This window comes from Trichechus manatus, unplaced genomic scaffold, assembly GCF_000243295.1.
Source record: "Trichechus manatus latirostris isolate Lorelei unplaced genomic scaffold, TriManLat1.0 scaffold00261, whole genome shotgun sequence".
Classification (NCBI taxonomy): Eukaryota; Metazoa; Chordata; class Mammalia; order Sirenia; family Trichechidae; genus Trichechus; species Trichechus manatus.
The window spans coordinates 1,468,640-1,492,434 of record NW_004444197.1 but is presented as its reverse complement, the minus strand read 5'-3'; the positions used below and the strand labels follow the sequence as shown (position 1 = coordinate 1,492,434).

Genomic DNA, 23,795 nt, shown 5'->3' with positions numbered 1-23,795 from the left:
GGTGTTTCCCGGTCAAGAGATTGTGGCCACGGGAAGCAGAGGAGGCCGAGTGGGGGTGAAGAAGGGTGGGCAGTGGGAAAGCATATTTCGCAAATTACCGGTTGTTTTGTCTCCTTCTGGAAGCTCCATGAAGCTGCTTTCTTGTATCCCCTGTTTGCTGGTCTCTGATAGGAGTCCAAGATGGTGGATCCGTGCTGCGTTAGCTGGTAGGGGACCTCTGCATGAATCTCTCCTCTCTCTCCGTTCTCTGTCAGTTTTCTCACTCCATTAGGTGCTTGGCTGAGTTCTTTATCTCTTCATTTGATGTTTTAGGGTTTCAGGATTGTTGTTTTCTCTGTTTGGCTTAGTTTTCCGGATCTTTGCTGTGGAGGGACAGCATGGTGCTTCTACCAAAGCGTCCTTTTGCCGGGGAAGTGCCTTCTTTTGCACACAGATATGTGCTTCAGTAGTTCGAAGAGATTGACATGTAGATGCTCATAGTACTGACTTTTGCACCACTTACTGATGGTCATGTTTCAGCCCACTAGACTACCATTGCTCAAACTCTCTTAAGTCTCTCTCACTGAAGCTAGGCAGTGTATACCTAGCTTTCCTACTGAGATGAAACATGAGCCCACAGCTTGTAGCCTGACAGCTGATTGGAGCCTGTTTACCAAGCCAGACCATGTTCCTTTTGTGTTTTGAAGATGGTGATCTTCAAGAAGGATTTGAATCCATAATCTCCAAATCTGGTGGTGGCCTCCACAGTAATTTTCCATGTATATGCCAACTAAAGTCAGGCTGTGCCTCCTGACTCCATGGCATTCTTGTCTCACAACTCCAGGGACAAGCTTTGTACTGGTTTCTGATCTTGTCTAGATTCCCAAGGGATAAGAAGAACCAGGAACAGCACAGAGCTGGCTCCTGTGAGGTCAAGATCAGGCATACGTTCACTCTCCGAATTCTTCACCATTTCTGACACCAGCCAGCCCTCCCACAGCACTCTGTACTTCTCTGCTGGGTTCAAGAATTCTTTGCAGTGGCCCCATAGAACTCACAGACCATACTTGACGGTTATGTTGTTTATTAGGAAAATAACAGGCTACAACTCAGGATCAGGATCAACTTGAAAGTAACAGTATACAACTCAGAAGACAGGATGCAGTTTGTCAGTCAGGATAGCTTCCAACCAAGACAGCTCTCAGCTGCTTTTTGGCCATGCCTGCCAGTAGGCCCTTCTCTTGGTTGTGCCCACAAGCAGGCCCTTCTTTCAGCTGTGCCTGCCAGCAGACCCTTCTCTCAACCATTGTACCTCACTGGGCATTGCCTCTGCTGCCAGGCCTTCCCAGGCCTCTGCCCTGCTCAGGCAAGTGTTACAGCTTTTTTGGTTCCACCAACAAGTGCCTGGAGGTACGTTGCTCTGCCAGCAATCCTGCCCTAAGACATTCAGCTCTCTCCATGGGCCAGCAAGCACCACCACAGCATTTGCTGGTCCCATGATTCTTGGCCATTTGTACTGCTGCCACTGTCTCGCACCATCTTCAGTGTTACAGCTCTTGACCTGTATTACAGCTCTTTAGGAGGTTTCCTTTCTCTCCCAGTGCCTGTCTACCTCTATTGGGTTGGTTGCTTATAAAAGTAAGCTCCTTACCAGTTTCAAGGCATGGCCCTCCCAGGAGGACTACAAACCGACCAATCCCTGCATAGTTACTTAATCCTATTGGGTGGTTTTACACACCCTATTTGCATAGTAAACTGACCAATCCTTGCAAGGTGCATAAAATAGACCAATCACAGGGCAGGTTGCAGCCCATCCATTTTTGGCAGAATTGTAAACCCAAGGCCAGAAAGGCCATATATAAGAGAAACCCATTGCACTGCACAAGCCTAAGGTGATTGCTCTAGAGATCAGATAGATGCCTGCAAGATTTCAGTCCTAGCCACAGCTCCAGCTACTTTGAGGTGTCCTTGTAAACTAGGTTTTTGGAAGTGTGGTTTCCCAAGTCCTCTGGCATTTCTTCTTGAGAAGCCCAGAGCCAAGTGGAATGTATTGATGGCAACAGTTTGTTGCCTGATTTAAGTGGCTTCTCTTTGCATCTTTTGCTGGCCTGAGGCAGGCTCTGGGCTTAGTCAGGTAGTCTTACCCTAACATTCACATCAGTATGATGATGGTTCAGTTTTATAGCCGTTGCTGTTCTCCCAGTTTTAAGACTGTTAACTGACCCCTTCTGCTCTGCTTAGAAGAGGTTGCTCTGGAAAAAAGATTATCTCCCTTCAGACAGACCTGACCTGTGTACCCAATTGATAAGGTGGTCTTTTTGAAGTCTCTGAAGAACTTGAGCATGTGATGGTCCCCTCCTCCTTGCCCTGCTAATCTTGTTCTACCGCTTACTGGATCGAAGCACACTCTTTTGCTAGTCAGTTCACTACTTTAGAGTGGTCTGCATCTGCTTTTTTGTACCGTTGCCTCTTAATGTCTGAAAATACAGTTTTCTAATACTATACTGATTTCTTTTTTTCTTTTAATAGACTTTATTTTGGAATAATTGTAGACTTACCAAAAGATTGTAAGGATTATAATAAGAGTTCCCATATACCCAGTTTCCCCGTTGTTAACATCTTACATAACCATGGTACACTTTTAAAACTAAAGCATCAACATTGGTGCATTACTGTTAGCTAAACTCTAGACGTTATTTGGATTTCACCAGTTTTTCCACTAATGACCTCTTTCTATTCCAGAATCAAGTCTTAGGGTATCGTATTACATTTAGTTGTCATGTCTACCTAAGAAATGACCTGTGACAATTTCTTAATCTTTTCTTGGTTTTCATGAGTCTTAAGGAATACTGGCAAATATCCTGTAAAATGTCCCTCAGTCTGAGTTTGTCTGATATTTTTCTCATGACTAGACTGATGTTATGGGTTTCGAGAAGAATACCACAGAGGCGAAGTGCCCTGTTGGGGGATACCTGATAGTCACGTAACATCACTGGTGATTTTAACCTTGATCACTTGGTTAAGTAGCATGTTTGCCAGGCTTCTCCACTATAAAGTTACTGTTTTTCGCTTTCATTACTCCATTCTTTGGAGGCAAATCACTAAATCCAGGCCACCCTCACAGCCAGTGGATGGGTAGAGGGAGTGTGGAATTAAACTCCACCTCCTGAAAGGGGGAATATCTACATATATGATTTGGAATTTTTCTGTGAGGAAGTTTGTCTCTTCTCTACCATTTATTTAGTCATTTATTTTTTATCACTGTGGAGTCTTGTATACTTATTTTATTCTTTGGGTTATAATCCAATACTGTGTTATTTTTTTGCTCTGTTCCAGCTTTGACCGTATGTCCTCTTTCATGTTGGCTTCTGTGTCCCTTCACATGCCCCTATCCTTTTGTTTTTGAGCACTTCCTTACTTTGATAGTATAAAATGCTCCTGGCTCGTCTTGTATTTTCCCTGCCCCAGTCGTAGAATCAGCTATTTCTTCAAGGAACCCTGGTTCTTTTTATTGGAAATGATGTTTAGAAAGTGTGATAGGCCACTGAGTGTGCTCATTGCTACTAGGGTGTTACTACTCCTAGGCCCTCTCAGCAGACAAAGCTCAGTAACGTATGTATGTATACTAACCCTTGAATGCATACATCTATAATTGTTTCACTATTTCTTCATCTCAATGTATGTTAAGGTAAATATGAGTTCATACTGATGTCTGAATGACTTTAATCCAATACCACAGGTTTCATTCTAGCCTTCCTTTTTTGCTTGTCTCTAATTTTCTTCTCTGACAATGAGAAACCTTGGCTGTGGTTCAGTGGTGAAGAGCTCAGCTGCTAACCAAAAGGCTGACAGTTCGAATCCATCAGCCACTCCTTGGAAACCCTGTGGGGCAGTTCTCTGTCCTGTAGGGTCACTATGAGTCGGAATCAACTCGTTGGCAATGGGTTTGGTTTGGTAGTCTCTCATTTATTTATCCATCCCAGGTATTCATGTACAGCAGTTTCAGAATTGTTAACCCATACTCCCATGAGAAATAAATTTAACACCTGGAATATTGTACTGATTTTTAGCAATTCTACATTAGTAGACAAATTGCGAATACTTGTTTATGCTTATTATGATGTGATTTGATCCGTGATACATGTCGTTTTTTTTTTTTTTTAACATTCTTACAGAATCTGAGATGTCTTTGTATGCCAGTATGGTTTTGTTAAGATTATGTACTTGACTGGAGGAACCCTTGAGACTATGGCCCCTGGACACCCTGCTAACTGAGAACTGAAGCCACTCCCAAAGTCCACCTTCCAGCCAAAGATTAGACAGACCCATATAAAACAAACAATAATACACATGAGGAACATGCTTCTTAGTTCAATCATGTACATGAGACCAAATGGGCAATACCTGCCCAAAAACAAAGACAAGAAGGCAGAAAGGGACAGGAAAACTGGACGAGTGGACATGGGGAACCCAAGATGGAAAGGGGGAGAATGCTGACACAATGCAGGGGTTGCAACCAGTGTCACAGTGTATAAATTTTTGAATGAGGGAAAAAAAACTGTTTTAATAAAACCTACTTTCTTGAATAAAAAATAAAAAGATTATGTACTTGGGTCCCAAGTGAAATATTTTCTTTTTGCTCTCCCTAATAGTCTAATCTTAAGAAATATAAAGATCACTTTCTTTCTTTAGTAATTTCTTATACATATCTACAAAAGAAAGTTAATACTTTAATAGTAAGTTTTTGTCATCTGTAAAAGGGACGAGTTGAATGAAATATTCACAGTACCTTCTAGCACCAAAGTTCTGGCTCAGGCACTTGTTAACAAATCACCTTAAGGCCAGACATTCTAAAGGCCGGTTCTCCATTTGCTTACTAAGTCCTGACTGTGTGAGCTTGGCACTTCATTCTATATATTGGCTACTTGTCTGAAACTTCCTTTTGGCACTTTCTTGTTATTGGTGCCAAAGATCATATGTCTGTGGGTAAAGATACTATGGCCTGGGAAATGGGACTGACTTAACCATAGCCTTAATTCCCTGAGTACTTGGTCCTAAGTTCTCTGTTGGGGAGAAATAGGTTTGAGTTTAATAAGCCATACAAAGAGCTGGGAGTTCTCTGTCATCGTCTAGGTCTGTTTCAAACTTGAAGTCTGACCTTGAGTCCATCACTTATACCTCTAGGGCTTAGATCCTTTATCCAGAGAGTGAAGCAATTGCATTAGATGCCCCTTAAGATTCCATCCAGCTGCGGTTTTATCATCACAGATGGTAAAATATCTGGCTTGCAGTTTGTTCTTAGTACCCAAGCCTGTCTGGGCAAGAATTAGGAATGGTCCACCTCTCTGAAACAAGCTTACTAGTCCCATCGTTATCATTCTTTTTATTTGTGTGATTGAAAAATACATACACACACTATGCAGGGGGTGAACACATTCAGAAACGTGAGGTCTAGAGGGAGTACCAAGATGGCTAAGATTGTAGCATGTAGAAGGCACACTTTGCTGTTCATAATGATTCATCCTGGTAAGGACTTCGAAGGAACGGTACTGGGGTGTATATTGTTAGTGTTTATAAATCAATGGCTTCTTAAATGATCTTCCTTTTATAGCTGTTGGGTAGAATCTGTGAACAGTACAGAGCAGTAGCCAAAGTGATGAGAGTAAGGTAGCTTAAAAGTAAGTATGATAAGACCCAGTGAGTTATGTTAAAAGAAGCTTTAGTTTTCAAAGGGGTAGGGGGGATGCCATTAGTCTCATTTACTGATAACAGCTTTCAGAAGACTGTCCTTTCTCATAAGCATTTATTTTCCTGAGCTAAGAGAATGAAGCATATGACCTGTAGCTGAGTACGCTAAGCATATCATGTACTTAACAAAAGGATTTTGGAAAACAGATGGGTGGAAGACAAGAAGTAGAATAAATGTACTTTAAGCAAGGCATATCTATTTGGGTAAAATGAACAGTGAGAGGCTGCCTTTAGTTGGAAAGCTAGGATAGGAGAGCATGGGATGATCTCCCTCAAGCTGCCTGCCATTGGGTTGTTCTTTAAGGCCCACATCATATAGGAATTGGTTTATGTGATTGACTTCGAGCCTCGAGCTCAAGTCCTGACCACCACTCCTGGCGCTGTCCCAGATTTCTAAATTAAGTGGCATGCTGCATGTCCTGGCTTACAGTGTTAAAATAAACCGGTTGAACTTCTCTGGTACTTGTTTACATGTGATCTTTAATGATAAGTGTGTCTGGAATGGGTAACCATTCCATGAGTCATGCTAATGGCTTTACCTCCTCTTAGAGGTAAAAGGAGTTGCTGACTCCAGAAGTGAACAGCAGATGTCACTGCATCTCTGCTTACAAGGTTCTGGCTCATAGCTGTTTGACTATAACCGCTTAATACAACTTCAAGAAAACTAAACTGAAATTGATTTTTATGGTTATATGATACACTCAGATCCCCTTCTTCAGGTACAGAACCCAACTTAAGAATTTAGAATAAATGCAGCCCAAGTGTGTTTTTCTATACTTCCAGGTAGCTAACTGGTGAGATTTATTTGCCTTTTCCTGTCAGCCTTTCAACAGTTATTTTGGAGCCTGAGGAATTTTTCACCATATTTGTTTTCAGCCGGGTTCATACACTTAAAAACTCCTTGGCCTTTCTGTACCTTGCTCTTTGAAAACCTTCCAGCAGGAAAGTAGATGCCACTGTTCTCTGTAGTGAGGTGCTGATCATCAAAGGAAACTGCTTCTTTCTTTATTCTTCCATTTGAACTGTTAGCTTTGACAGTTGAGGAATGCTGGAACTGAATTATGACCAGAAGTCCTGTGGTGCATCTTTTAAAAAAAAGTCACTTCTGTTTTCAGTGTAGACAGGTAGTAGGGTTTCTTTATATGATTAAAAAAAAAAAAAAAGTTATGTTAAATTGGATTACTTTAGAAAGTCTGAAGCATACTAAATTCTTGGTATATTTTGATCCCATGGATGATGACAATAGCCAGAGTGATAGATGTCCTAGTTTGCCTGAGTTAATCCTGGTTTACACCTCTTTTGCTGGTGTAACCATTAATAGCTACCTCTTTTACTCTCAATTGTCCTAGTTTGGACAATATATGGTCACTCTAAATTGCCGAAAAAGTGGGGAGGGGGGCTTGTAAATTGTAATTCTAGTAATTATGAGCATTTTTTCACTCAAAAATTATGCCTGCCCTGAGTTTTCTGAGTTAAACACATGCAAAATAATGCAAAAGTCAAAAAAGCTGGTAATTCTGGGACTAATAGCTTTTAGGTTTCTGTGTATTGATCAGTTGTTCTCTGGAGTAATGATTTCCAAATATGGCTGTGCATTAGAATCAACTGGTAAGCTTTTTACATGTAGAGTTTCATAACTCTCACTGCAGACCTCCACTGACATTACCAAAAAACGCGGAAATGCATGCGTTGCAAATGTACTGGACTGCTTTAGCAGCAACCATTTAAAACTAGCATGTGGAAGAACATTTCTTTCAAAGGTTTGGATAATGTTTGGTATTCTCTGTGGCAGCTGCCTTGAGCCTTGAAGGCATGCCTGGCATTGACATGAGTTGCCTTTCTGTTTCAGATGTCATCTGGGTGATTCTCAGTGTGGAGGTGGGTGGACTTTTAGGAGTAACGCAGCAGCTGTCATCTTTTGAAACGGAGTTCAACACACAGCCACACCGCAAGGTAGAAGGAAACTTCAACCCGTTTGCCTCTCCCCAAAAGAACCGACAATCAGATGAAAACAACCTAAAAGACCCTGGGGGTTCCGGGTTCGACTCGATCAGCAAAAACACATGGGCTCCTGCTCCTGACCAAACCGAGCAAGATCAGAATAGACTCTCACAGAACTCTGTAAATCTATCCCCCAGCAGTCACTCAAACAACTTATCAGTAGTGACTTACAGTAAGGTAGGTGCCCTCGGAGAAGAGGAGAAGGGGTAGGTGGTGGGCCTTGGGATTTGTAATACCCCTTCATGGCAAATCTAGAAACCTAGAATGCCACACCTCAGAGGAGGTTCTTTAAGACTGCCTATCTCTCCTACCAACAGCAACAATATGAAAACCTACCCCTTCTCCCCTCCCCCCTCCCCCAAATCTTCATGTCCTGTAGATGTTGCTTCATTCACATTTATAATTTACTCCTGTCTCTTTGCTCTGATCTGGGGTTGAAAGAACAAAGTTCCTCCTTACCTTTAGCGTTTAAAAAAAGAAAGTCAAAGTATCACCAGCCATGTTTCCAGTGTAAATGTATACTAAACTTAGAGCAACAACAATACACCCTTAGAATTTGTTCCTACTTTGTTTTTTGTTTGTTTCGGGTGAGGATTTTTTTTTTTTTTGAGAAAAAAGACAAGCTCAATTATTGATCCTAAATATTATTATAGAGCTGTTAACTTCGTTTACCTGGCTAGCATGTCTTCCTGCTGATGTCTTTTCAGCCTGTTAAGGCCCATCAGCCTCCTCACTCACAACCTAGAGTGGCTCAAGTGATATTTTGACTTTTTACATATGGGGAATAAATGAGAGAATTGTTTGTTTAGTTAACCATGACTTTAAATATTCTGATTGTTGTGAGACACTGTTCTTAGGTGTTTACCTTCTTGATCTGTTTCTGTGCTGGCTTGATAAAACAGTGTCTTGCACACTCTCAGGTGATGAGGGTTCCTGGTTGTTGCTTTTGTTGGTTGAATAAAGCCCTGATGCCGAGTGCCCTTGTTGTAGGTGGTTCATGTGGTGCGGTCCTGTGAGCGTCCCCGTGCCGCCTTCTCTGACTAATCATGCTGCAGCTTTAGGCCCGTAATCGCATAAACTGTTAAGTCTGCCCTTGCTTTCTTGCTTCATGTTGGCATTCACCCTCCAAATTTTAAAAATAAAGTTGATGTTTATTTGAGGGCAAGTTGCTCTGTTGTTAAGAATGGTGTTTTTCTTACCAGTGGTTTATATGTGGTCTAGCTCAAGAGGCAAATTAAGAAACCTGGTGATGTGAGTCCTCTTTCTCCACACGGTCTAGTAAGAAAGACTTCATTCAGTAGTAGTCTAGTAAAGAATTGATTAGTTGATTGGATGATCATTATAAAGGATTTTACGGGGTTGTGTTAATTTTATAGAATACAAGAGAATTGTCAAGGCAGTAAATTGCCTGTTTTTGAGGAAAGACTTTTAACATACTAACACTCCAATAAAAATATTTTTCTTTAGGCTCTTATTTCTCTAGTTTTTTCTCTCTTAAATGTAACCCTCCAGAGTATAACTGTTCTAGGTGGTAAGTGAGCTAGGCCCTAGGCTAAGCATGCTTCCTGTTAGAACGCAGACTTGAGGCAGTTGAGTTTAATGAGAAGATGAGAGTTGGGAAAACCAGTTGTTCCAGTGGTTTCTATAATGGAATTCCCTTCACCCAACTCTGAGCTTCCTGACTCAGCCATCACTGTAGTCTTAAGAGAAGGATGGTGTTCCTGGCCAGGCGCTGACTTATCTCTCTGAGTTATGGACTGGTTAGTTGTTTTACTCTCCTTTAGGGACTGATACTTTTTAACCACGTGTGTTGTGATGTGGGGTGGGGTCAGCATCCTCTGACAGCTAAATTGAGTTCCTACCACGTGCTGCTTGTTTTGGAAGGGCTGGCTTATGGTGAGGCTTTTGAGATATTTCTTGAAGTTGGTAGACTTATGGTATGTCAGCTGACTTTTTCATGGACTCTAGGATCATTCAGAAGTAGTGTTTAAAGACTGTTGGCTTACAGTGCATTGAGAATGTAAAACTTAGATCCCAAAGAGAAACTGGAGGCCTCCTTTTTTCTTAATTGAAACAGAATCTGATTCAGAAAACACTTATTTGAGCATCCATCAAGTTCTCTGGAAGCATTTCTGGGTAAAGTTGAGTCAGCGCCACCTCTTAAGGCTCTTTAGGAAGGGAGTAGAGTGTAGCCAGTCATCAGTAAGTATTTAACATATCTGTGCCCTGTTCAGAGCAATGTACATTGTACAGTAGGAGACTCAAGAGGAATAAAAGATATGATCCTTTCCCACTAGGAGATTACAGTCCAGTAGGGGAGATGAAACATGCTTAAAGCAATTAGAAATTCCGTCAAAATGAAGTACGAAGTTAATCAGTAGAGAACAACACAGTGAAAATGTTATGATTTGTGGCTGGGGGTGCAGTAAGCATTCAAGAAAGCAGAGATGGAGTTGTTGGAAAGGGCTTTTCAAAGAATGGATGAGATTTGGAAAGATGGACAGAGAGGAAGGACAGTGGTTGGACAACAGTAAGTGTTGAGGGCAGAATGACTAAGGGATTTATAGGCAGCAGATATGGGCAAAGGACACGGGAGATTGGTTCACTTGGTTGCACTGTGTTCCTGTGGGAAATAGGGATGAAAACATTACAAATGGCTTGAAAAAGAATTGGAGCTATATTTAAATGGATACGAATAGACATCTATCTTAAATCTTTGTTAAAGGTAAGACTTAAAAGCGGAGATAATCCTAAACATTTTTATTTGGCTAGAGAATATATCATTTATTTATTTTTTAAAACAGGCATGCTTGAGGTTCTGAAGCGTACTAGACAAAATGATGAGATCAGGTATATACCAGAGTTGTTTTTTTAACTCTTAATAGGTGCTAGGCATGCTGGCAAGTATTTTACATGTGTCATCTCAGTTTTAGATAAGGAGACGAAAGCTCTGAGGGGCTAGGAAATGTGTCCATATCACACAGCTAGTGAGAGGCAGAGCTGGAATTTCAAATTCAGGTGCCACATTAGTAAAAGATATTTCCTGGTAGGTGAACCTGGTGGGCTTTTCTTAGATCCTCCTGTTGGCCTGGAGGCTGATTTGAGAGTTAAGGGAAAGCATGAACTAAATTGATGACCAATATCATCAAGGTGTGAAAGAGGCAAAGTGGCAATAAGATAAGTGGCAGTAATGTAAACTGAGGATTTCCTGTGGCATCCTCTTTTTGAAGAGCTTCCCTGTTTGCTGAGTCTTTAAAGTGGTGACTACTTGGGTGATAAAAATAAAACTGTTTTGTAGCCTTTCAGGGTACACAAACCCAGGTGGTATTTATAATAAGTAGTCCCTTTTAGTTATGAATGAGTGGAAAGGAAGAGAATCTGGAGTGGGGACAGTGTTTTCAGTTCACCCCAGGTACATCTTTATTGGATGATAGGAGGGGTACCCGATGCGCTGATGTCAGGGATCACTAAGTTGGCAATAGACTAGATTTATTCTAAAAAAATTTCCCTGCCTGTCATCAAGGCTGGGAAAGAACATGATGCTCTTGGGAAGCCCATGACCACAGTTTTAGTAGGCAAGTACAGTTTCCTGTTGCCGCCACAGTTACAGTTTAACTCGCTAAGGTTGGTAGGATGGAATGAAAAGATTGCTTCACGCACCTGGTCTATGAGGGCTGGGTGGATGTGTCAACATAAAGGCACATCTGTCAGTGCCAGGAACTGGCTAGCCCTGGAGCCCCTCCCTAGCTGCTCTTGAATAGTCGTAAACTCTCTAGGCTCAGCGCTCCAGGCCTGGGGGGAAGCTCTGGGTGGGAATGCCTACCCTCACTGTATCCCACAACCCAGAGCCTTGGCCCCTCCCTGTGTGAGAGCTGTCAAAGGGAGTCACAAAAGTAGGTATATGCTGACCTCCAAAGATTCATAAATCTGGCTACTTGCTTTTGTTAGAAGTCAGTTGGCCTCATTTTCAGCTCAATTGTGGCTGACCTGTCCCAAGTGAACAGTCAGACCAAATACTGGTGAAGTTCAGGAGCTGTTTTAATGAACCCTTTTTATGTGATTAGCTCAAGAGCCTTTGAAGCAAGCATAGTCACAATAGGATAGGTGCTCACTCTGTTGACTCAAGGCTAATCTTGCCATGAATTCTAGCCCTCTGACTCATCTCTGGAAGCCACGGTAGCTTTTATTTGGACAGTGTGAGAGTAGTGAAGAACAATTTACAGAGTGTGGAAGGAGGGGGAAAAAAGTCCTATTAAAATTAAATAGTTCTTTTTCCCATTTGCCAGTTTTGGAATATATGTTTTCTAAGCAATAGATGGTTTCTAAAGAAGTCCTTATAGAATAATAAGCCTGGTCTGATCCAGGACAGCTAGAAATAAGTGTGGCTGGCAGAAATCAAAAGGCTGTTCTTCAGGACAGCCAATTGCTTTCACTTCCTTTCTCCAAAGGAGTACTAGTTTACACAGGGAGCTGCGGAAGGATCACAGACTCATTTATTTTGCTACTTGGACTATGGCTCTTATTTTGTGTTCTTATTTTTAAAAAAATATTTGAGGCTGGTGTATGTCATATAATACTCCTCCTTTACTGGATTACAGGCTGAGCCACTGTTATTACTTCCGCCAAGTGCTGGTTCAGAAGGAGAAACTTGTCATTATCTTTGTGGGGAGGTTCAGCTCGTTCCGCCAGCGTCAGCCACTGCCGAGTGCCATCTGCCTTGCCTGCCTACACTCCCACCTGCTCCCCTTCCACACACTCTCTGACTGCCCCCCTTTAGTGTGTTTGAGATCTGGAGCTAGATCAGGAGTCAATCTGCTTTTATTACATCAGACAGCAACTCTTCTAACGTGTTGCTACCTGTGTCGACCAAGGGGTAGAAGAGTTTCTTCTCTTTGTTCAGATGAGGATTTAGAAATTGCAGTAGGGGATGCAGGGAGGTTTGGAAATGGCAAACCTGAAGATGTAATGGCTTGTAGATCTTAGCCTACTTTGAAGTGGCCAGTAAGTTTAACATAATAATAAGGTGTTTGGGGCTGCTTAGTGGAATTGGGCCCGACATTTTCCCAGTTCCGAGGACACTGAATCGGACCAGAAGGCAGGTGGCTCATGTCCTGAGGCGGGCTAATAGTTATGAGGCATTAGAGGGCACCAGTGTAACCTTCCCACTGCCACGAAACGTCAGTCTCCCTTCCTTCTCAGATGCAGACCCTTTCCATGAAAGGTTTAAGGATGGCTCAGAGAGAAGGTGGAAGGAAATCACGTGTATCACTTGATATTTGATCCAGCTTGTGTTCTCCTCTAGTAGCAAAAGTACACTACTTTCAGGCAGAGACCAATGAAAGTACAATAATCAGAGCTGTGAACTTTGTGCCAGGCACTGTGCTGGGGACTTTTTAAATTTTTTATTATTAAAATGATCAATGTATGTAGTTTAAGGCACCAAGTAGTTCTACAAACTTATTACAAAAAAGCACCAGTCCACCTCCCTGCCTCTCAACCCCAGTTCTTGTTCCTCAGAGACAACAGGCTCAGTGTTCGACAAATATTCCCTTCTTGAATCCACACAACGCATGTTATAGGTACTGTTACCAACCTTACTTTACAGTTGCTGAGACTTGAAGTACACAGGTTAAATGACTTTCCCGAGGTCACACAGCTAGAAAGGGGTAAAACCAGGATGTGCACAAAAGCAATATGACTCCTGAGCCTGCTTTTTTAACATTGCACTACATCACTTCACAATTAGAAATAGTGTTCAAGTACATGTTTTTATTAGCTGAGCTAACAGCTGTGGGCTAGGAAGTGCACGCCTTCTAGTATACTGCTACATTTCAAATTTGGATCAAGCCAATTACTGACCAAATAAATGTGTGACTTCTCTGCTACTAACCCCATCTCCCCCAGACTACTACTGAAGTTACAGAAATCGGCCTTCCTCTTAGCCTCCAGAAAAGGGAAAGATTTTCCCAGAAACTTCTGGTCGCTTGGGTTTAGATATTTTTTAGCATCGAAATCTCCATTAACTCATTCTTGTGACCAAAAAAAAAAAACCAAAAACTAAACCCATTGCCGTGAAGTAGATTCCTACTCATAACGACTCTGTAGGACAGAGTGGAACTGCCCTATATGGTTTCCTAGGCTATAATCTTTACAGAAGCAGACTGCCACATCTTCCTCCTGAGGAGTGGCTAGTGGGTTCCAACTGCCAACCTTTTGGTTAGCAGCCGTCCACTTAACCACTGCACAACCAGGGCTCCTTTTCTTGTGACAGCAACAGCTATACCTCTTGAAGCCACAAAACCTGTCTACATCCGTTGATTGTGGCCAAAAGATGCAGATTTTTAAAAAAATATATATTTTAAAGCTCTCTTTGAACTTAGAACTAGAGCATACTTTAAAGTCTCTTTAAAGTCAGGTTTTGTTTCTGCAAAGGCTATCTGGAAAAAGACTATTTTGGGCAGAGGGACAGCCAGTGCAAGCCCTGAGGTGGATATTTGCCTGGTATGTTCAAGAAACAGCGAGGAGGCCAGTGCCTGGAGCAGAGGGAGGGAGGGTGAGTAGAAGGAGATGAAGTCAGGGTGGAAACCAGATCGTGAAGGGCTGTATGGGTCCTCATAAAGCGTTGGACTTTTGCTCTGAGAGAAAAAGGTACCATTAAAGGATTTTGAGCCGAGGGGTGATGTGGTCTGACTTAATGTTGTAAAAGGATGGCTCTGGCTCTCGCATGGAGAATTCCAGCAAGTGTAGAAGCAGGGACCACCAGGGGAAGGGGAAGAGAGTAGTTTGAACCAGGCTGGTGGCTGCACAGGTAAGGTTGAAAGAACCCTAGTAGATTGGAAGGGAAGGGAGACGGAGGGAGGATTTCTGTAAACATGCAAATGGAAGTGTCAAATAAGCTGTTGCATATCCAGGTTGGATACAGGATTTGGGAGAGAAGTCTGGGTAGAGATATAATTTAGGAGTCATGTCACATGGATGACATCTATGCTGTGAGACTACAACTGTATAGAGCAGGGTTCTCAGCCTTGAAACTATTGACATTTGGAGCCAGATAGTTCTTTGTCGTGGGAAGCTTAACAGCATCCCTGGGCTCTGCCCACTAGATGTCAGTAGCACTGCCTCACTTCTGTTGCAACAACTCAGAATGTCTCCCAGACACTGTCAAATGTCCTGTCAGGGCATAATTGCCCCCACTTGAGAACCAGTGGTATAAATAGACAAGAGGTCCAAGGACCAAGCTTAATACTACTTAATACTAGCACATAAACCACTTCAGACTTCCCAAAGCACCCTTACTGCACCTGTTCTTATTCTTAATTTCCAACACACTTGTGACTTTTGTAGTTTTAATCCTCATTCTACAGAATAACAGAGAAGTTAAATGACCTCTTGACATTCACACAGCAAATTGGGGATGGACCATGAGCTGGAACCCAGGGACCCAGTTTGAGTCTAATGTTCTTCTAGGCTACTGTTTGCTAGCGGAAGCAAAGTTTGTTGGCTGTTCTTTAAAGGTAGTTTATACACTTAGCATCAGGTTGTAGAGACCTCCTTGGTCATCTTTGGGAGCTGCAAAGGAATTTGTGGCCAAGGAGGAAGAAGCATAGCGACCAAGGAACCTGCCCCAGTTCACAGATCAGCACATTCTGTACTAGAAGGGGTTTGCCAGGAGTCTCTGGGTTTGATGATATTAAGATGATTCTTTTTTGGAAACCCAGAAGAGCCAGTAAAGTTTTACCAGCCTTGCTAGTGTTTGCACTGGCATGGGTCCTGTGTGCATTTTTAAAATAAATTAAGCCAAGACTGTGGGCCCTAGAAAATGTCTTTTATTGTTTGTAGCATTACTATCTGACTGAGAATAAAAAGTTATCTCTAAGAACTCTCCCTTTTGTACCTCAACAGCTTCAGAGCTGTCTTGTTCCACTTTATTTGCTTTGGGGTTCTGAGCATTGTCTTAGGCTGCTCTGATGCTGGGCAGTCTTGTTGCTAAAATGGAGCAAGTGTTCCCATGATTACCAGCATATTTTGTTTTGGATGTAAGGACACATTCTCTTCCCTACACTCTAAATGTAACATTTTAATTTCTGATGAAAGTTTCCAAATAAGATATGACTAGTGAAATGACCTGTTTAAACAGATAAGTATAATTCAGAAGTGTGAGAATCTGTCTCCTGGCATAGATGGCGGAACTCAGGTTTCAAATTACTTGTTTCTCAGGGGTAAAATGTGGGCTTCCTTACAAAAAAAAAAAAAAAAACAGAACGACAAAACCCGTTGCCGTCATAGCAACCCTATAGGACAGGGTAGAACTGCCCCATAGAGTTTCAAAGGAGCGACTGGTGGATTTGAACTGCCAGCCTTTTGGTTAGTAGCTGTAGCTCTTAACCACTGTGCCACTAGGGCTCCGGGCTTCCTTAGAGTTCTACTTAAAGTGAAACCCTTTCCAAAGCTGTAGATGTTCCCTGCGAAAACTAGAGGCTTTTAGGCTTTTTCCTGTGATTGCACTGCCCAAGGGTCAATTAAAACTGCTTTACCCAGAGGTTGCTTTCGTATTAGCAACCATGAGTGAGGCTTCCTGGGTGCTCAGCTTGTGCTAATCCCTGTCTTCAAAGAATTTACTGATTATATAGATGGGACTAGCTCATAGGAAAGAAAGAGAGCTCAGTGAAGATGAGATATATTGAGTTCCAGTTGACTTTTAACTGATCATAAGGGTTTGTAGGAAGGAATAGCCAGGAAAATGATACCATGGTGGATGATGGATTCAAACTGAATTGGAGGGAAGAGGAACCACATGCAGGAAGGCACAGAAGCAACCACAGGCAGCGTGTGTTCATGGACACTGGCTAGCCTGGCTGCAGTGACTGAGGTATGCTTAAAGAGGTGGGGTTAATTTTGGAGGAAGACTTTTGAAAGCCAAGCAAAGGAGAGTTCTGATTTATTGTGAAAGGAAGCAGTGTCAACAATGCTTTTGAGCAGGGCAGTGACAAGATGAAACCAAATATGACTAAGAGGGACCAAAGAGAGACAATTTATTCTTAATCAGCCAGCCAGTTGGGGAGTGATGCCTGTAAGAGAGATGGAAGAAAGGAGAGGTGAAGGTATGTAAGGGAAGAGTAGTTGAAAGAAGCTTACAGAGCTAGTTGAATAGAAATTCTGAGAGGAAGTAAGCCGGCAGCCTCCCCCTGGCCTCAGCAGAACTCCTGTAGTGCATCAGTCTCTTTCCTTGCACCAGTGGCTACGTGGCTAGGAACTTGCATAAGCTTCTCTCCTTTGCGGGGCTAAAATTCCAAATAGCAAATAGCTTTTTCTGAAATCTTTACTGAAAGGGGGAGTTGAACTCAGCTAGGATCCTGCATCTCCTTTTAGAACTTTAACTAATGTGTTTTTATTCACAATTATGTGTGAGTTTGACTTTATTCTTCATGGTGATTTTCTTGGTTCATAAGGGCATAGGTGAAGGCTCTGGGAGTTGCCTTTGGGTGTGGGGAGCTTTGGATGGATGGGAGGATGGATGATGGAGGAAGACTGGAAAGAGGGAGGGAAGGTGAATAGATGGATGGATGGATAAGGAAAGGAAGTGGAGGGAAGGAAGACGGGTGAATGTTGAAGGGATGGGTGGATGGATGGATGGATGGATGGATGGATGGATGGATGGATGGAAAGGTCCCCAGTAAGACTGTAGAAGTGAAGAGCAATAGAAAAACTGTTACAGAGGTAAGTATGAAAAATGGTTTCAGAGTTTCAAAAAATCAGTTCAGCATGCTTATAACTGAGTCAAACTTTTAACTATAATTTTGCTACAACCAGAAGGCTTGTGAACTAAGCCTTCCCTGTGATCAGCTCTCATGCATAAAAGTAGGTTTATTTTCTCTTCCTTGGCTGGTTCTCATACTTGTCCTCAGCCAGTGTATCAAATGCATCTTTGGATTTTGGGGGACTGTCACATGGAAGTGGCTTAAATACCAGTGTTCAGGCATCTGCAGCAAGTTCCCTTATGCTGAAATGGCCCTGCTGTGCCACCAGCAAGCCCTCCCTTGAAGGGAAGAGCCCTGGTTTGAGTATTCCTGAGAGAGTTTTCATTGCCCTGCTCATTAACTCCAATACAGACTTCATTTCTAGTTAATGAGAGACTAACAGGTTTCATCAGTCTCCGGTCCTTGCCATCCAGGCCAGCCCTGGGAGCAGGGCCTTACCGCACCACACCATGTTTGCAGTACAGGATCAGGACAGAACTTAGTACTAAACCCTGTATTCTTCTGTGTTTGCATTCAGTGTACATAAGTGGTACAAAAAGAACACTAGGCGGGCGAAGCGCTGACCTGGACTGGCCCATGAAATGAGGAGGAGGAGGAGAGCCCTCGGGTGTTATCTGATGCTGCCATCAGTATACACGAGGAGAGCATGTTATTTCACAGCCATGAAGCAAAAGCTCCTGTCTTTTTATTAACCTGTGTGAACTTTTCTATTTATTTAAATCAAATCACAAATAAAAGCAAAATAAAGACAGGTATCTGAAAGTGTCCGTGTTGTGGTGGTTTATCTAAACAGCAAGCTTTTATATAGCAAAATAGTAACCCAAAAAGCCCTCAGTAAGACATCTTAGTTTCATTAGGAATTTCAGCTTTTTTTTTTTTTTTTTTTTTCCCCCCAGAAGGTCAAAAGCCCAGAGAGCTGGCACACCAGTGCAGTGTATTCCACAGTCACTCGTTCATTTTACTGATGGGTGAGTCTTTAGTGCACAAGGCACAGATCATTGACAGTTCCAGGATCCACTCACATGCAAGGGCAGCCTGCTCTCCTGAGTGCACTGTGCTTTCTGCTGTTGAAAATTGGTGAATTGACTTTTTAAAAAAATACTAGTTGAAACAGAACTGGCTCCTGTTTTTTAGTAAACTTTGGCATACAGTTACTGCTTTCTCTTAGTGGTAATTGTTTAGTACCCCTTCTTTTTGGAAAGATTATTATGACTTGTGTGTAATTTTAGAAAGAACTGTAGGATATTGTAGGTTCACACTCAGATAAGATCAGTGATAACCAAATCATTTGCTGACTTCAAGTGACTGTGCTACTTCACAGGGGCAACTATAAATTTGTGGAAAAAAAATCAGAGAACTGGTTATTTTTAGGTTTGCATTGAATATAAGATCACAACTACTAGATCTTAAATTGCCTTTCCAGAAGAGTGTGATGAGTGGGACTGAGCTTATCTTTTATGTCTATAAATGACCTCTTTAAAAAAGTATTCTTAAAATTTAGCCAAATTTTGGCTCGCAGTAGTTCTTATTGCCATAGTGAAAGTGCAGTTCAGGATCTGATCCAACTACTGTCATCATTCAGCCGGCTTGAGGTGAAGTTCTGGTCCCCCTCTCCAGCAAGTAAGGGAGGAATCTCTATCTTAGCTGGTGAATGTGGAGCTTCTGTGCTTTTAAGAGGGCTTTCCTAGTCTCTAAGTAGAAGTTAGATCCCTGTGCTCACAGCTATAACAGCAGTTCAGTTAGGGAAGACTCAGGTGAAATGAGCACCACTTCAACTCCTGTGGACCTGAAGGCTCTTTTCTCTTTACCAAGAACGATTTCTTGTCCCTTCCCAAATGTAAGGCTGCTCCACAGAATGCAGCCTTTGAAAACCAGTTCCAGTAGAATTTGGGTTTGCCCTGGGGAACTGACCTTAGACCTGGAGTCAGATAAGGGGTTCTTTTCCAGATTTGTTTATCCAACCCTTTATTAACATGGATAAATCCAGCCTTGCTACTAGTCTTCAAGTGGTGGGAACTGATTCCTTCTAGAGGAGGGTGGTGGCCTTCTCCGTCAGATTCACTGGGTTTTGCAGTCATGCCAGTGGCCTCAATTTTTGCTTGAGTCAGAGTTTAATTCGGGGCTCTGTGGTGCCTGCCTTCTGATGCATCTATCTCTTGGTCTGTTTTCCTTATTAGTAGTGGCATGACTGTTGTAGGGGAGATATCACTGATGCCAGGTTAGGTAAAATGTTTGGCATTTGCTTTTCACTGAGATAAAAAGTTGCTAGGCCCCAGAAGAGAGTGAGCATTATGTGTATTGCCAAACCCTACTTTTAGGCTGAGGTTGGGGACATTGGCTACCAGAACCCCTTACACTGGGTCTTGGAACCTGAAATGTGGATGGGTCTCCCATTTCGAATATACCTCTGTCCCACTGGTGAGGAAGGCACTTCCCACTTGGCCTCCTGCCACAGGAGACCCTGGACAAGCTGTTCTTGGAATCTCCACTAGGCTTTTCCTCTACGACTGGGTGTTGCGTTGCCTGTGTTCTGTGATCTGCTTGTGACACCTATAGTCCTGCATATGGGAAGTCCAGATCATAAAGTGGTTTTGAAATAGAATTGGCTGCCTTGCCCTTTCTTGAAGTAATGGTAGTTAATTTGAGGGCGGGAAGGGGGGTAGGAAAATAGAGCTTGTGACACAAAGCCTCCTTTCTGTACCAATTAAACATCAACAACTCCAATACACCATTCTCTGGGTGAAAAGCAATTAGGTAGCATATTTCTTCCCAAAAGGCAAGGAACCTTAGTAAATAGAGAATCAGTGATAACTCCATAATCTGAACTAGTCAAATACCACACTGAATGGTCTGAGGGCTGGGGCATGCAAGTGGAAATCTGAAAATGCGCAAGTCTTTATTCCTCTCTCTGCCAATTGCATAGAACTTCTTTATCTGTAAAATGGGAATGCACAACAGCTCCTTGGCAAAGTCATGAACTCCCTTCTCCAAACATTCCAGGCAAGTCACTAGGCCTAGTACTTGCTTTGTAAAGGCCCATGTGAAATGTGTGGAGCTTTGGACTGGAAAACAGTTAAACTTATGGTAAAGGTAAAGATTTTATAGAAAACAGGTACTCTTTGTTTTTCGGGTTTTCGTTTCTCTGCATTTTTTCCTGCACAGAGACCTTTGAGCGTTGTATTGGTTCTAAATCTTAAGATTTTTATTGCTATTCTTGGGTCATTCCAGATGATTGAATGTAGTTGGGAAGAACTGAGTCGGAGCAGCTTGTTTTAAGCTTCTTTAATTTCCACCTCTACCAGGCCCTCGAGTACTGTGAAACCTGAGAGCCTGTTTCTGCCCCAGCCCACACTTGGTTGAGGGAGTGGGTGCTGTAGCTGCTTTGATGATTGCAGCCTCAGCTTGCTTTCTAGAGGCATGGTTGGCTCCGGGCATTTTGGCATTTTATTAAATAGCAGCTCCTCCACTCACCAGTGCTGTGCCCTTGATCAGGTTACCTCATCCCTCTGAGCTTGGAGATTGTACTTGTCTCAGTGGATCTTTGTGAGGATTAAAGAGAGCGTGTTAAAGTGCTACAGCAGCACCTGGCACGTAGTTGATGCTTCATCTGTGTTGGCCTGCCCATCCTCCAAGTTCATCTCCTCAGGGTTTTCAGTTAGTTAGAGACACCTCTGGCCTTTTGAGTCTTTATATGGAAAACAAAATGCAAAAGCGATTTCATTGCTTTCTGCTGGGGGGAATAATGGTGGGAACTTTACTCTCACTTTCCCCATTCTTAGCACTTTTGACCTCTGGCCTGATCAGAGGGCATTTTCCTTGAAACACTGTTTTTCAGCCTCCTAAGCCATGCACTTTTTGTCAACTCCTCGAACCTGAAATCTGGAAACATCCTTTCTAGGTTCTTGTATTATAGATGAGCCTGAGATCCTGTGAGAGGAAGGGACCTTATCCAAGGTCACATGGTGAGCTGGTACAAAGCCGGAGCAGAACCCAGATCTCCTCCTCCCAGTTCTGTGTGCCCTACGTCCCACTGCAGGGAGCTTTGAGGGCTGTGTGTCTCCAGCAAGCCTCCTTTGGAGAGCCAGGCCTCTCCTGGGACTGCATGACCCAGACACTTGTGTGCCAGGCCTAAGCAGCTGTTTAAAAACTTTTTTCCCTACTTGGTTTTGGAAGAGCCGATATTACTCTGACTTAGTAGGGTTCTGACTAATAGTCTGAGAAGTATCTGTCATCTTTCAGTTATTAATTCAACAAATATATATCAGCACCTACTAAGGGCCAGGCACCATGCTAGGTGCTGGGGAGATGGCAGTGAACAAAAAAAGTCATACTGAAAAGGGATTCTAATCACTGGGAACCTTGGAACCAAGTATTTTTATTTCTCTTCAAAGAAACGTTTTTTTTTTTTAAGCAATCAAATTCTGATTGTCCTCATTCCATCAGGCTAATGAAAAACATAATACCAGACACTCTTGTGCCTCCCTACCCGGAGTTGTGCCTAGGTTCAGGATTCCTAACGTAGTTGTCAAGCTTCGGGAAACCCCTTTGGTCATTTGTCATGGTTATGGCTAAGGCTTCTGTTCTCAGCGCCCATTTGGTCCCTCTGGGTCAGTTTTAGGTGTAGGACCCTGGAGAGGCTAATCACCAGTCACCTTCCCTACCCAGTTGTGGCATTCACTGGGTCTTTCCAAGTACACTTGGGGATGGGGGCAAGGAGGGGGGAGGGCAGGATGGGTGGACGCTTCTGTCATCCTCCAGCATGTTCATGCAGCTGCTTTTGGTGTTGACACTTCTTGGTGTAACAGGGGGAAAGTGAGACTATGAAGCCTCTTCCACCGAACAAAGCAGCATAAAAGATGCCTTTTTTGGGAATTTGGAATAAACCTTACCATCATGTGGCAAGGAAGAGATGTGGTTTCCTAGGGGAGGCAGTGTGGGGAGGAAGAGAGCCTTGGATTTGAATCTCAGCTCTGCCTCTTACTAACTCTGTGACCTTGAACAAGTCTCTTAGCCTCTACGTATTCTTTTTCTCATCAATAAAATAGACATAATAATACTCACCTGGCTTTTCAGGTTGAGATATGGAGTAAAGCCAGTATGTGTGAAGCTCCTAGTACCATGCCTGGTATTGAGGTGCTCAGGAGACAGTCGCTGTTCCTGCTGCAGTTGTTTTTGTTGTTAGAAGGATCATTTGCCAGCAGTAGCCTGCATCTGAAGTTAAGGCAAAGGAAGTGATGTACTAGGATGTTTAACAGCAGTGTTGAGACAGTGTTGTCAAGAAGGAAGGCTTTGTGACCTAGGTGGAGGAAGCTGGCACTGGCTGATCTAGAAATTCAAAGGTAGGGAGTCACTCCCCTAGACTCCCATCTCTTTGGATAGCGTGATTTAGTGAGGACACTTAGCAACTCAAAATGGACTGATGTTTGGCCCCTGCAAGGTTTTGTATGGCAAGAACAACCTTCATATGTGGTCTGTGCATGGGACTTCGTTTGGCTCTCTGGGAACCATAGTTTCTTTCACTTGGTTTGGTTGTCAAGTTGCACTTGTGTCTACCATCACTGACTGTCTTCACTCTCTTCCAGGGGCTCCACGGGCCTTACCCCTTCGGCCAGTCTTAAATGCGTGTCTCAGCAAGAAGAAAAATTAACAAAAGACAGAAGGCTTGACTTTGGAGGGGGGAGGGCAAGGGGTTCCTCTGGATTGCAGACCACACCGCATGGACCCCTGGCTCTGACCCCTCACCCGGAAGAAGAGGAAGAAGCAGAACAGACTAGTTTTGAGTAAACTCAGTATGCATGTGTGAATGCTGAATCGCAGGAATGGTGTTGAGGCTACCAAGAAGAAATCCATGCAGCCACCTTGGGTTTTGTTTATTAGGCGTCAGTCTAAGAAGTCATTAGGTCACTTGGGAAGGGAGAGAAAGTTAAAATGGGGGAAAAAAGCCATCTTTTTAAACAAAAATTATTTTGCCTACAGAGAGGTTGTAGTTTTGAGCACATATTTATGTTTTTTCCCTCTTTCCCCACTTCTTTCTTTTAAATGAGGGATAATGTACTCTTCATAGAATAGCTGCTTGCTCTGGAAGCGATCAGGCTAAAAGCTAGTGTGGCATGTTTGGGGACTATGCAGGTCAGCGCTGCCGGAGTACATCTGCTGTACCACATGACTTAAGACGTCCCTGACCCCATTTGTTTTTAATGACATCAGCCAATGGGTTATCACCCTTTTCCTCCTCTTCTTTTTAACCTTCTGTTGATTTACACCTTGGACATTTGTATTCGTCAACCCTGTGGCTTCTTACCATCAGGA

At 42.9% G+C, this 23,795-nt stretch overlaps 1 protein-coding gene across 3 annotated transcripts in view; it reads left to right on the top strand.

The window, feature by feature from the left end:
• Window positions 1–23,130, top strand: part of ILRUN (inflammation and lipid regulator with UBA-like and NBR1-like domains) — a 135,444-nt gene extending 112,314 nt beyond the window's left edge. The window contains exons 4-5 of one of the 3 annotated variants that reach the window (XM_023724778.1): window positions 7,577–7,680; window positions 23,069–23,130. In XM_023724778.1, the coding sequence (XP_023580546.1) occupies window positions 7,577–7,680; window positions 23,069–23,104 (140 nt within the window). In that variant the 3' untranslated portion in view covers window positions 23,105–23,130. Of the gene's footprint in view, window positions 1–7,576; window positions 7,906–18,003; window positions 18,386–23,068 lie in introns of those variants that run through there. The other 2 variants (XM_004389833.1, XM_023724777.1) reach the window with 2 other exon arrangements.
• Window positions 23,131–23,795: the final 665 nt, after the last annotated feature.